Source organism: Orbicella franksi, chromosome 12 (assembly GCF_964199315.1).
Source record: "Orbicella franksi chromosome 12, jaOrbFran1.1, whole genome shotgun sequence".
NCBI classification, from domain to species: Eukaryota; Metazoa; Cnidaria; class Anthozoa; order Scleractinia; family Merulinidae; genus Orbicella; species Orbicella franksi.
Window position 1 is genome coordinate 13,011,586 of NC_138156.1, and position 13,324 is coordinate 13,024,909.

At 36.5% G+C, this 13,324-nt stretch overlaps 1 protein-coding gene across 1 annotated transcript; it reads left to right on the top strand.

Moving 5' to 3' along the window:
* Positions 1-2: 2 nt before the first annotated feature.
* LOC145463968 (transmembrane protein 120B-like) lies at positions 3-13,098 on the top strand. Its single transcript, XM_081447766.1, has 12 exons — positions 3-150; positions 3,259-3,380; positions 4,617-4,736; positions 5,972-6,025; positions 6,637-6,732; positions 7,594-7,683; positions 8,539-8,604; positions 8,879-8,940; positions 9,285-9,377; positions 10,081-10,145; positions 11,169-11,237; positions 11,794-13,098. The coding sequence occupies exons 1-12, from the start codon at positions 67-69 to the stop codon at positions 11,911-11,913; spliced, it is 1,041 nt and encodes a 346-aa protein (XP_081303892.1). The 5' UTR covers positions 3-66; the 3' UTR covers positions 11,914-13,098.
* Positions 13,099-13,324: the final 226 nt, after the last annotated feature.

The window sequence follows — 13,324 nt, forward strand, 5'->3', positions numbered from 1 at the left end:
TACATCACGCAACGTCGTTTGGCGAAGGAAAAACTGGGGCGAGAATGCAGTGGCTGCAAGTCCATAATGGCGGCCATTGCCGAGATTTCAAGCCTTCAAGAATGGGAAGAAGAATGGCAAGTCTTGGAACAGGAAACACAGAAGTTCAAGGTTTTAAAATTTTTATGTCATTGTTACAGTATTTATGATCGATTTTGATCATTTGACACTAGTAAGTACCGTGGCTAGCGCGGTGTAACGTATACCCGCACGGACAAGAAAAGCGCTCTCCATGCATAAACGATTATTTTAATTACCTCGCGCCTTTGTTCGGTAACCACACAAGAACGGTTTTGTTTTGCTGTCATCCGCCTGTGATTGATTTTCAGTTTGCTGCAAAAGGTTTATCGCCACATGTTAACACACAGAGGCATCTTAATGAATTACAAAATCCTTTATATATATGTCGATCTTCATCGAAAAGAAAGTACCAATGTGTTAAGTTTGTCCATTTCACTTTAAGTAGTTATTTATGATGCTCTCTGAGATATCAGTTAATGTTTTTGCGTATTTTAATGAAATGAGTAATACCTTGCAAGATATTAAATATTTCTCACGTCAGGAAAAATTTCAACTAGGGATTAGGTCTTAGGATGCATTTTAAACACTTAAGCTTAAATTTGTCCAGGATGACTGTTTCCGTATTGGTGCTTTTTAAGTTGAGAAAAGCAATAATGTTGTTCACAAAAATTGAAAAAAATATATTGAACCATATCTAAGTTTTAGAAGTCCTGAGCAGTTCTCCATCTTTATTCCCCCTTTTCCTGTTCACCAATCTTATTAGAATCTAGTTACTTCAAGAGGGGGACATGGGGATTTGTGGTGTTGCGGTGTTGATGTTTTTTTTAATGCAGTGATGTGGTGAATAAAATCTCAACTTGCGGTGTTGCAGTGATCTCAAAACCTACGGTGTGCGATGTTTGTGTTTTTCATGCTGCGGTGTTCGGTGAAATGAAATTGTTTGCAGTGCTGGGGGTTTTTGATTTACCATTCTCAAACCTAAATTTGACCTAACTTTAGCATGTAAATTTCGTTAATCCATGCTAATTTATGACAAACACGTACCACTGACGTTAACAATTTGTAACAAAATACAGACCATCACTTTCTAGTCAATCTTCAACATGCTTTGGCTGCCAATCCGAAGCTGTTTTTATTTATACGTAACTTGACAATCGACCTCTGCCACCCGGAGCTCAGTGTTTAGTAGACACGTGGAGGAGCGAGGACAGAAACAATCCTGGAAATTCTGGAAACGCCAAGGCCGAATATGATGTATTATTGACTGCATTTTTATTGACAGCTATTTTCTACGCAAGAAATGAAAACGTGGCGAAAACTACCGGCAACAAAATATATTCAGATGTCGTGTCAGCAGGGGAGAAAGAAGGCTTTCTAAGCTAAGGAAGCTTTGTAAATTACACACGTTTACTTTTCTTTTTTCCTTTTGCTATTCAGCTTTGTCTAGAGGTCATTCTGATACCGGTCTATACCCACTCCCAGGTCCTGCGACTTTCTTGACCTTCTATTTTTTCAAACGATTATTGATATCAAACACAAACGCAGCTAGCTCCGGAAAGCAATACTTCCAGTCAAGATAGGGCTTCAGTCTGTGAGTTTATACACCAAGAAAAGTGAGCAAGGTACATGTAAAAGAAGAGAGGGATCTGGGGTAAAGGCCATCTCTCGAGGCTTCTCTCTTTTTTCTTCATCCGCATCAGCAGTATCGACACATGCACAATGAAAAGCGTTGTAATGTGTTTATTTTGTGGAAAATTGTTGAGGTGTAAAAGTATTGTTTTAAGTGTAGATGAACGAATCATGGCGCTAAAAATATGAGTGGCAGTGACAGTGTTTTGTTGACTTTTCTTGCGATGATGTGGTGTTTGTTAATTTCTTTGCGGTGTTGGGGTGTTCAGAACCCCCCCCCCATGTCCCCCTCCTTCAAAACTATATATAATTGATTAGAAGAAATTTCTATATCAACTAAATACTAAACTAGCCCGTGGTATAGCATCTCATAGCATCCGTGTAACATTTAATATCTTTCTAAGGCCAGGATCTGTGAAGGTTACCATACCCCTACACTTGTATCGAATTTTATCTTTCTTTTGAGTGTAGAGCTTGCCAGCAGGAGGCAGCGTGACTGAGTGGTTTGGGTGCCGGACTTGAAAGCTGGAGGTCGCGGGTTCAAGTCCCGCTCTGACCACTTAGCTGGAGTTGTTTCTCGGTAGACCCTAGTTCAGCTCCTCAGTCATGCTTGTATCCCGCCGGTTGGGATTTTTAAGCCTATTACATTTAGTTGATACATTTGTTTCCTTCATTTAAAGTGGCATGCCTGTGAACTAGCTAGGTGTAGCTGAGCACATTGACCACTATAAACAACAACATTTGACATTTTGACATTTGACAACTGCAGGTTGGGTCTGTCTCTGACGAAAAGATCAATTTTATTTCACAAAGCAGATCAAATTCTGCATACCTTCTGATTTTCAAGGAGAATAAAAGACTGGGCTCTATTACATTTTTTCTTTTCTTTAATGACATATTGGTTGCTTTCCATTATGTCAAAAATTCAAAAGTCAAATGGAGAGGTCTGTTTCAGTTCGGTCTAACCAGACTATTCAGGACCACCTCTGGAGGTGGCCCACTCTGATTGGTCAGACCGGTCCAACCAAAATTTGCTGTCCCATTTTGACAAACTGGTTCAGTGACCTGCTTCTCTTCAGTAGATTTCACTTATGTAGAGAATTCGCAAAAGGAATTATAAATAATGGTAAGAGCCATTCTTCTTGGTCCAGTTTGATCAGAAAATGTTGTTCCATTTACCTCGATAATTCCCAATGGTCTCTGACCCGTTGCTCTGTTATAAATGGAATTAAGCACCCATTATGTTAACTTAATGATAAGTTATGTCCTCAGATTAAGGAGAGGACCCAGGCAGGGAATTCAGACCACCACTTTTTGGATGAAAAAGTGACACCTGAATCAAGGGACCAAAACTTTTATCAGACACTGGTACTCTTTTAATATAGCCTTGTAGGCTTATATCTTTACTTCAGGAACCCAGATGTCTTTTTTGTCCCTGAAAGTCTAGATGCACTACTTTTATACTGAACACTCCCATGAAATATAGAGAACATTTACTTTTGTGTACATATTTGAATCTTAAATGTATATCCAGTCTTTCATTCGTTTCTCTGTCTTGGTGATTTTTAGCAAACAAAATTTCAAGACTATCAGCAGAAAATGGATGAATTTCATTCCAGTCAAAAATCCTGTGTTTCTGCCGTAACCCAGCAGAGAAGAAAACTCAGAGACTTTCAGGAATCACTGAAACGGTATGTTAACCCCTTTTATGTTACTGCATTTTCACAACTTTCCTTCCATGGCTCAACCTATCCACATGTTCTGGTCTAAGTTTAGATATTTATCATCACTATTTTCATTACATCTCCTCATGCCTGTAGTCAAATAAGGCCTCATTAGACACTTAAACCTTGTACAACTGTATACAGGAACAAGCACTTGCTTATGGGAGAGCTAGATTTCGTTTTGCTGTGAAGATTCAAAATTGGACCTCGGCAATCATGCTAAGGATTCTATGTTCATTTGCAAGAGGTGTTTGTTAGAGGGAAACTAATATCTACAAAGTTGGTTGGGACTAGATGTTAGTGTCCTGTTAGAGGATGTATCTGTTTATAAAGATGTGATTATTACTACAGGTATGTAGGTACCAGAACATAATTATTAAAAGTTTACATTCAAGCCCAGTGGCCCTGATCAAGCTGGTGCACTTATCTCCAGATTCTAAAGCACGACGTGATGAGGAGTAGTTGTACTCCCACCTGGGTGGGATCGTGCTAGTCTATTGCAGGGTTATACCAGGCATTAGACAAAGTTAACTTTGTTAACAATGTATACATGTACACCGTCCTGGGTGGAGAGAGGTATTGTGAGAGTTAATACGTTTCTTGCCTAAGAACACAACACAATTACCCAGGCCAGGGTCACTCCCACATTATAAGTAAAGATTCTACAGCGCTATAATTTTCTTTTTAATCAGTTTTGCTCAAACAAATTTCTGGTTTGTGTTGTGTTCTAACTTGAAACAACATAGTATTAAAGAGAAATAAACACAGCAAAGGGCAATGAGATGTCAGATACCCTGACCAGGAGTGTCAGGGCAGCCAAGTATTGTGGTGCGTCCATCATATTTGGGGTAAACATGGTGGAATTTACACCAAGCAGTGACTGGAAAATAATTATGTGGAAGAACTCAAACTGTTCTTCAAAGCAAACAGTGTTTCATCGGAGAAGTGTAAACTGATCATACTTATTTTGAGGGGTAGTAAAATGTATGCCCTGCTGAGGTCCATTTCAGCACCAAGAAGACTTAAAGAATTAAGCTTTACAGAAGTAGTGGATACTCTAAGGTCCAAAATATGGTCTAGTTGATTTATTTTAATTATAGCACCTTTACTTATCACATGGTCTTTTCCCTAGTCTGGCTTGTGTTTTTCCCTTGTCTTGCCTCTGGTGGACATAAAGTTATGTGATTTTGTTAATATACACAGGTTTAGGAATGGATCATTAAGTGAGGAACAGAAAGCTCACATTCGAAAACTTCAGTTGAAGATAACTGAGTTGGAAAGAAGAATAAAGGATTTTGAAACTAGCTTTCCTTCGCAACCAGGGTAAGTGTTTAAATATTTGAATTTAACTCATAATTTCTCTATCTTATCCAACTTAACTTTCAACAAAACAATAACAACAAAAAATAATCACAGAAATCACAGTCATTGTAATATAGGTTGGTTGACATTTGTTTGTTGGCAGCTAGGACTCTGATTGGTTCCAGGGACTCATAGTTATTAGTAATGCAATCTAACTACCAGTAATCAAAGCAAACATTCAGTTTCTTGATTTTGCAAGTGATCATGTCAAATAAAGAAAAATACATACATGTATGCGCACAGATATGGAATGTCTCTTCGAGTGTTCTATAGGCCGTATGCATGATCATCTCACATGCTAAACATTCACCACCAAGCCTCGTTTGCGAGAAATTTTCTCAAACCTCTGGCATCTCCATGCTGTTTTCATGAAGCTATTCTTTTCATCTTTGCTGCTTTGGGAATTTGCCCATGATAAAATTTGCAATTTGCAATTTAAAAATGAGGGTTGGTTGTGAAATCTGCTTGTCTGATGTCATTGTGCATAAGGGCTATTCAATATCTCACAAGCGAGCACAGTGAATGAGGGAGATATAAAGTTGACCAGGAGAAGATATATTCCATATCTATAACCAACCATGCATTATTTTGTTTATTACCTAAACCTAGATGTACATGTACTAAGAACGGCTTTTCAACAATTTTCTGAAGATTTCTGACTGCTTTTTGAAGATTTCCAAAGATTCTCTAAAACTTGTCCAAAGGCCACACGAACATTTCCAGACATTTTCCAAAGATGACCGAAGATTTCAGAAGATAATCGAAGATTGCCACAGACTACAACAAATTTCAGTTGAGGGGTCAAAAATGATATCACAAGTTATGCCATCAGTATCATCACTGGGAAATTATCTTTATTTTATTCAATTACGACTTTTCACAAAGCAGGAAATCCTAATGTAAAACACCCCAGTTTATATAGTAAAAACTTTATAAAGTAATATTTAAAACCAATATGGTGACTTGCTAATAAAATAATATTAATTAATATTTGATCTTCCCATGCTCGACACCTATTGTGTGATTTTTGCTACATGTTGTGATTGATTATTACATTATTTTTGATAATTTTGCTGTGATAGGCCAGATGTTATTTAGTTTTGGTTTTACAGTATGTCAGTCTAAAGGACACTGCTTTATTGCAGGTGGTAACTAATCAGTATTTAAAGAAATAACTAGTCTTTCTTTCTTTGCAGGTTATTCCTCAAGCTGTGCTTAGGGAATATCAATGTCTCACTCTATAATTCAAAGTAAGTGGCTAGTTGTAGGATTTTATGTGACTTGATTTAGTGATACTGAAGACAACATGATCAGTATTCAAATTACACAACAATAAGCACAGCACAGCACTAAACTATCTGTTGAAATAATTAATATGTAGTTTTGTTGTTGTACTCATTGTTCTGTCTTTTGAATAGCCTGACCGCATGGTCTTACATTAAAAACTTGCATGAGTTGCTGATTTGCTTGAAGTATAGACAAGTGCCAAGGCTGTGGGCTAAGAAAAATTATGAGGCACCCAAAAGTTCCTAACCATGAAATCCTGGGTGCCAGCACTTAAGTTTATGTGAAAAAGGTAAGTTTTTGCAGTCACCCGAAGGCAAAAATTAGTTGCCTGTGACACCAAGGCACTTCTAGAGCACAGCCTTGAGTACACAACTATTTCAAGCAAATTGGGTTGTAAAAATGTTGGGTATTAATAAATAAATATTTATAATAAGTAATTGATTAACAACTAATAATTAGCATTTAAATTATAATTTATTAATTATTCATATTAATTTTGCTAACAGTGTATTTATCCTTCAGAAATAGATTAGAAGTTACAAATGAAAGTGATAGCAATGTGTTTATTTTTCAGGATGGAATACAAAAATGACTATGAGAGGTTTAAATTTAAAATGACAGTTATCAGTATGGTGTTTACCATCCTAAACTTGTATATCTTCAACTACAGGTATTTAATTAACTAATTCTTGAAATTCTACTGCTTACTTTGTTTTATCATGTAACATTTTGATTATTTCCAAAGTCAGCAGTTTCCTAAACATTAAAATTGTTTCATGATGGTTGGTGAAACCTGCAAAAATAAGTGCTGATGAATTGAATTTGTTGTTGTTTATTTGGAGTGTGTAGAAAACTGTAACTATGTTTTTTGACACAAAAATAATACTTTTCGCTTGGATTGTACTGTCAATTAATAATAGTCAATAGCTGATGACAGTTTGTTTATGTAAACATTAATCATGATCTCAGACCATAAATTTAGCACTTTTCTGTTTGATTGAGTATTAATTTATTATTCAGTGTACTTAATTGTGCAGATGGTGTTTCTTTGTTCTGTGTGGTCACCATGAGAGGTGCAATGGTGATGGGAAAAACTTACCACTGGGTGCTAAAAATATAAAGATAGCTGTCAGTAAATAATCTTTTTTATTGTCTTACAAGCACACTTTTTGTACTCTAATGAGGGGAAACTTAATGCTGGGGGTAACCCTGCAATGGACTAGTACCGGTATCCCATCCAGGGGGAAGTAGAAATACTCCTAGTTGCTTCATGCTACAGAACCAGGATAAACTCCAGCCTGATGGGCCACTTGGTTCGTATGCAGACTTCACCCCAACCCCCCTGTTCCAATCCTACAGACCAGGGCTGAGTGCCAAGTAATGAAGTGCAGCATTTAACTCTTGGTTTCTGTTGCATGATCAGAGTGGGAGTAATGCTTCTTTCCCTGAATGGATATTATCCCATCTTATCACTGATTAGAGAAGTTGGATAATCATGGTTCTAGGGCTCTATTGGTTTTATGTCTTGTAGGCTAGCAGATGCCCTGTTCCATGCCATGTTGTTGTGGTACTACAGTACACTAACTCTGCAGGAACATATTTTGATTGCCAATGGCTCACGGTATTAATCGGGTCATTTTGCTCATTATTTTGCCTGTAGTGTAACTTTCTTGGACATCACTAGCCTCCTTTACAGATGCTCTTTGGGCTTGTCATGCAATCTTCTTCCCTCCATGATTGTGTGATGAGCCCATAGAGCATCATTCTGTATAGGAGGCTAGGACATCACAAGAATAAAAAAATTGTTTCTATTGCTTCAAGGCCGCCGCACACTAGCCAATTTTTTGTTGGCCAACAAAAAATCTTCATTTGACTGTCAGCTAGTGTGTGGTGAATTCAGACAAGTCTTCGACAAGATCTGGGCTTGTTGGGAAATATCCAGCAGTGCTAGATCTCAAGACGTCTTTTCAGGCCTTGTCGGCTAGTGTGAAGTGGACCAAGACAATTTGTCAGGGCTCGCACATGCCTTAACCAATTAGGAAATGTCACAAGAGTCACATCAGTGGAATAGGCACCATCTTGATTTTGGATGACTCAGCCCCAAGCCTCAACGTGGTTAAGTCACGACAAAAAATTGGCTAGTGTGCAGCCCAACAAAATAATTTTAACCCGATTTGACCCGGACAAAAACTCTGCAGTTCTACAACAAAAAATCAGCTAGTGTGCGGCAGCCTTTTAGTACCGTTGTAGGGTAAAATGTTCATTATGCTACCAACTTAAATGTCTTACAAATGCATCCATGATATTGGATATTCCTGTACCATCATCCCTGTATGTGACACTGAAAACAGGACAATTTTTTGTTGGTATCTCTATCTAACATTTCTATAATTTAAATTAAAAAGTGTTTAACTATCGTTTTCTGTGTTTTATTATTTGTTATAATTATTTTTATATATGTTTTATTACATATTAGGATAAAGGGCTGGTGGGTGACTCATCACTACCTGTCCATCCTTTTATCAGGCTTTCTTCTCATTTGGTAAGTTTCTTTATACCATGCAGTAGAAAATACAGTCAATCAGAATACAGGAAGACCATTGTATATTTGATGGTATTACACACAACCTTCCCAAAACATCACCAATTAAAATAAATTGAAGTTTGTCTTGAAAGCCTCAAAGCCATGCTAGAGTATTTCATATATCAAATGTCAGTGGCTTATTCCCACATATAGTTGCTTCATGCTACAGAAACTTTGTCCTTTACCTAATTTATGATTAATCTTGCCTAAGAGTATTTTTACGTCCATTCAGGCCAGATGGAAGAGTGTATCAGATGTTTAGAGGACAGTTCTTCTATTTTTCTCTGTACCTAAGTAAGTATGTACATTAAGCTTAAATCAATGTGCACATTAAAAAGTGGGGATCACTGTGCTTGTTTAGGAAAAGACAGTCAAACAGTTATTGTGCTGTGTCTCTTACTTTGAAGCAAATCTCTTGATGTTGTGTTTGTGCATACACTGGTTGCTACATGCGTGGTGATGACATGAAAGAGAGTTTATAATTAACATAAACAGACACCTTCCATTAATAAAATAAAATGGCCCTTTTATGGACAGCTTCCATTAAACACTGTCCTTAAATAAAAGGGCACGGACTATAAATACGTTTCAGTTGGAAGATAATCACTGATTAACAGGTAATATTTTTGTATATCCAGGCTTTGTTCAGCTGCTGCAGTTCAGATATCAGTCTGGAGTTCTTTATCGTCTGAGAGCACTGGGTATTAGCAACAGCATGGATGTAACTCGAGGTTGGTGCCTGGCTATTGTTTTAATGTATATTTCAGTATTAAACAGTTGCCATTTTACCAGAACTCAGGCTTTGAGCCTTTGTCTGAAGTAAGGAGTGTTTAAAACATGAAATGGCAAAATGATGAAATGAAACTATGGTTAGCCTAAGTAGCTAGTGCTTTGGTAAGCCAATTAAATAGCACTCAGATTAACCTAAATGTCAATGACTTGACAGTGAGTAGCTCTCAATAATTGTAAGGGATATCCCTAACAGATACTTGTATTCCACATTGACTCTTACCCTATAGTGCCATTTCATCATTTCATGTTTGAAACACACCCTCAAAGATACCTACAAATTCAAAAACCAAAGGACTAAATTGACAGCCACTGGTAAGACTTATTGAGTAGCTTGATAAATCTACTAGCCCTTCAAAGCAAACTGTTCTTTTATGCTTGCATTTACTGATCAATGTACTTTTTAATGTATGTGACTCAGTCTGTTTTCATTCCATTTGGAAATGTTTTTTGTGGCTGGAGTCTAGCTTTGTAAATGCACTAATATTAATATAATTGCACAAATTTTAATTAATATGATTTTGAAAAAATATGCAAAATTGCAAGTTTGCTACATTGCAAGCAATCTTTTGTCATAGAGATCAATTGTTTAATGTTCTCTTGTTGTCAAAGCAAGCAACTAAAGGTAGTTATAAATGCTTGCAGAGGGATTTCACAGCTGGATGTGGAGAGGACTTGGGTTTGTCATACCCTTTCTCATTGTGGGTTACGTAAGTGTTAAAAGTATTGTACACTATGCTTTGGCAATGAATGATATAAGGCTGCAAGCACTTGCAAGCATTGTGCAGATTATAAACAATTATTGGATGAGGCTTTTGTGATATCTGGAATAATCAAGGTAGAGGTAAGTGTTATCAGCCAAAGCCGAAGGCTAAGGCTGATAACACTAACCGAGACCGTGATTATTTCAGATATCACAAAAACGAAATCTAATAATTGTTTTATTATACATTGTTTTAAAGAAAATAACGACAAACGCATTATCACACTGAACACAGTATATTTTCAACAAGCCATGGTCTTACGTGAACTTGGTATTGCTCTTGGAAATCATGCATTGTGTGCGCAACCTACAGATTATTCACTAATCTGCTGGCAGATTAGTGAATAATCTGTTGGATTGCGCTGTTTCCCAGAATTAGCTGTAGGCTTTTAGCCAATGAGAAGACAGATGGTGACTGCAGTGTATAATAATACTGGTAACAGAAGGGGGCATGCAAGTACACTGGGTTTTTTTTGTTGTTTTACAATCGAAACGGTGGAGTTTGAATTAATAATTATTAGAAGAAGAAAAATTAACTTTCCTCCAGGCAGGTGGGCAGTTTTTGAACAGGCAAAGTTTGTGAGATTTTGTGGAAATTCCATACATAATAATTATTTTAGGCCATTAATTTTTGCCTTTTGAGTCTATTTAAATAATTCTTTTGAGGCAGATAAACTTTTTTAAGATCCCATGTTAGGAAGTTCTTTCAGTATCTTGTGTGTCAATGTCAACTAGATAAAATATATATTTTGACTGGTAAATGCTAGCATGTCTTTTGGCATCTCTAGACAGAAGGAAAGTAAATTGAAAAGTTACTCTTCAACCTGTAGACGTTTTTGGCAAATATATGGTGATTTTTCCAACTGTCTGCCAGCTTTTGTCTACATGATCCTTAAAAATTGTTGTCATTATGCAGTTACAACTGCCAGCCAATTGCAAGTAGGCCACGTGTTTTCTTTACATTCAACAGTTGTTCCAGCTGTACAATGCTTACACATTATACAGACTGTCCTTCCACCCTGATTGCACTGAGTGGCAGGTAATTTTAATTTGATTTAATTTACAAATCTGTGAGTAATTGAATAACAGTAAATGCTGATGCACCGTCATCACTGACACTACTCCTGCACACAAGCTAACAATATTGAGCAGAGGAAAGAGATGTTATGGGAATCGCAATAACATTATCTGAAGAACTGAAAAATTGCTTGATTCTGATGGCTAAAAGCAGTGAAGTTTAAGTGTAACATCAGTGAAGAGGTGTAACATGAGTGCAAAGTTTTAATTTGAGTGCAAATTACAACTAAGATTTCTGAATTCAGTACAAAGACACTTCCGACAGTTATCTGAGGTATTTCAAAGGCAGTTGAAGTTCACCCAAGGTGTTCTGAACTTCAAGATAGCTGAAGATACTTACTAGATGTTTTCTGAAAATTCCCAAAGATCACCTGAACCCTTCCAAAGATTTGTGAGTATCAGCTGAGCACTTTCCAAAACACCTCCTAAGATAACCTTAACCCTGCTGAAGATTTCCAAATCCTTGTATTTTTGGGTCTAATGTACATGTATTCTGTTTTGATTTGCTTAACCTGCAGGTGCTGGCCCTGAGTGTAGTGTTTTTCACACTGTTTGCTGGAAACATGACAACACTTTTGTTTGTTTTAAAACAGAAAGTTAGTAAGACAATAGGTGTACCAGAAATGCCATGTGGTTAAGTGACTTCAAGTACCAGAACAGACCTGCACAATCATAAGCAAGTTAACTTCTGAAGATTTTTTTAAGTCACATTTAACTATTGTTTATATTGAATGAAACCAAAGTGCTTGGTTTCTGTCAAGCCAACTTAACATTTTTTGCATGAAAAATTGTGGTTTTTCGTAAGTAATGCACTGAAATAATCTCTGTTTGGTATCTCGACTTTCTTTGGTACACATGAATCAATAGCGTGGTTGTCAGTTTACGTTTTTCAGGGTTTACTTGTAGTTAACAAAGTAGGAATTACAAAATGTAGCATGACAGAACCAAGGCTTGAAAAAAAAACTTGAATTCCAGCTTGCCCTTTAGACAATAACATGTAGCTCTCAAAAAGTCTCAGGTTGCTCTTTTTTGATTTAGTTTGTAAAGGACTTACCCAAGCCCTTGCCAATCATGAAAGGGCAGGCAGGAATATTTACCTGTCCCAGATGACTGGGCGGCTTTTTTTTTTTGAGCCCTGAGAACTATAACCTTGTTAAATTCAAAGTGTGAAATTGCTGACAAATGCTTTGAACAATCTTTACTTCTTTGTTTCTCATAGAATAATGGACAGAATTACTATTCTTAAATTTCCAAATATAATCCTGTACCTTAGTTTAATTACTGGTACGTTGGCTCAATAAGAGGTCTGGTGTTATTATTAATTTTTGAGATCGCTTTTGTCTTGAAAGGGTCTGATTACATGAATGCCAAAGTAATTAAAATAAACTTTATTGGACAGTCAAAAGGGCGATGTCACTGATATATGCAATATTTATTTCAGATTCTCCTTAAGAACCAAGGAGTTCACATTCATGACTCAAAGACAAAATTTGTGGCTTTGTTTTTTATTTAGTTATTCAACAAATAAATTTTGGCAACACAATTATCATTTGACTTACCCAAGGGTTTTGTATTTTGGAGAACGAAGGAAAGTATGATTTCATCTGCTGGACATAAAACAAATTTTGCAGGCAAGGGGCAACAATTATTCCCAACAGATCTCAGTCAAATGTCCGGTCATACATTATCATATATAACTACTCTTTACTTGAAATTTTTGTAATATAAATAACTGTTTGTATTGGAGGAGGAAAGGGGCAGGGACAATTAAATTATTTGAATTAAGACACAAATTATTATAAAGCAAATATTTTTACTGTGCTGGCATGATCCTACTTAAAATTATATTTTGAGAATTTCCCCAATTACGTGATTAGGTAAAACTAGTGAGTGTAATACAAGATATGTTAAATTGCTAAAAGATAATTAATAATTCCTTGTCAATGAAATAAATACTAACTGCAAACCGTGTCAATCATTGAAAAAGCCAATAAAGGAGAAATGAAAAGTAACTCTAATCCAAGGTGATTTTTTGTTTGACATGCATAA

Coding starts and splice junctions, on each gene's coding strand:
- LOC145463968 (XM_081447766.1), top strand. CDS start 67: ATGGCGGCCATTGCCGAGATTTCAAGCCTTCAAGAATGGGAAGAAGAA. Junction 3,381..4,616: donor TTTCAGGAATCACTGAAACG/GTATGTTAACCC, acceptor TAATATACACAG/GTTTAGGAATGGATCATTAA. Junction 8,605..8,878: donor TCAGGCTTTCTTCTCATTTG/GTAAGTTTCTTT, acceptor ACGTCCATTCAG/GCCAGATGGAAGAGTGTATC.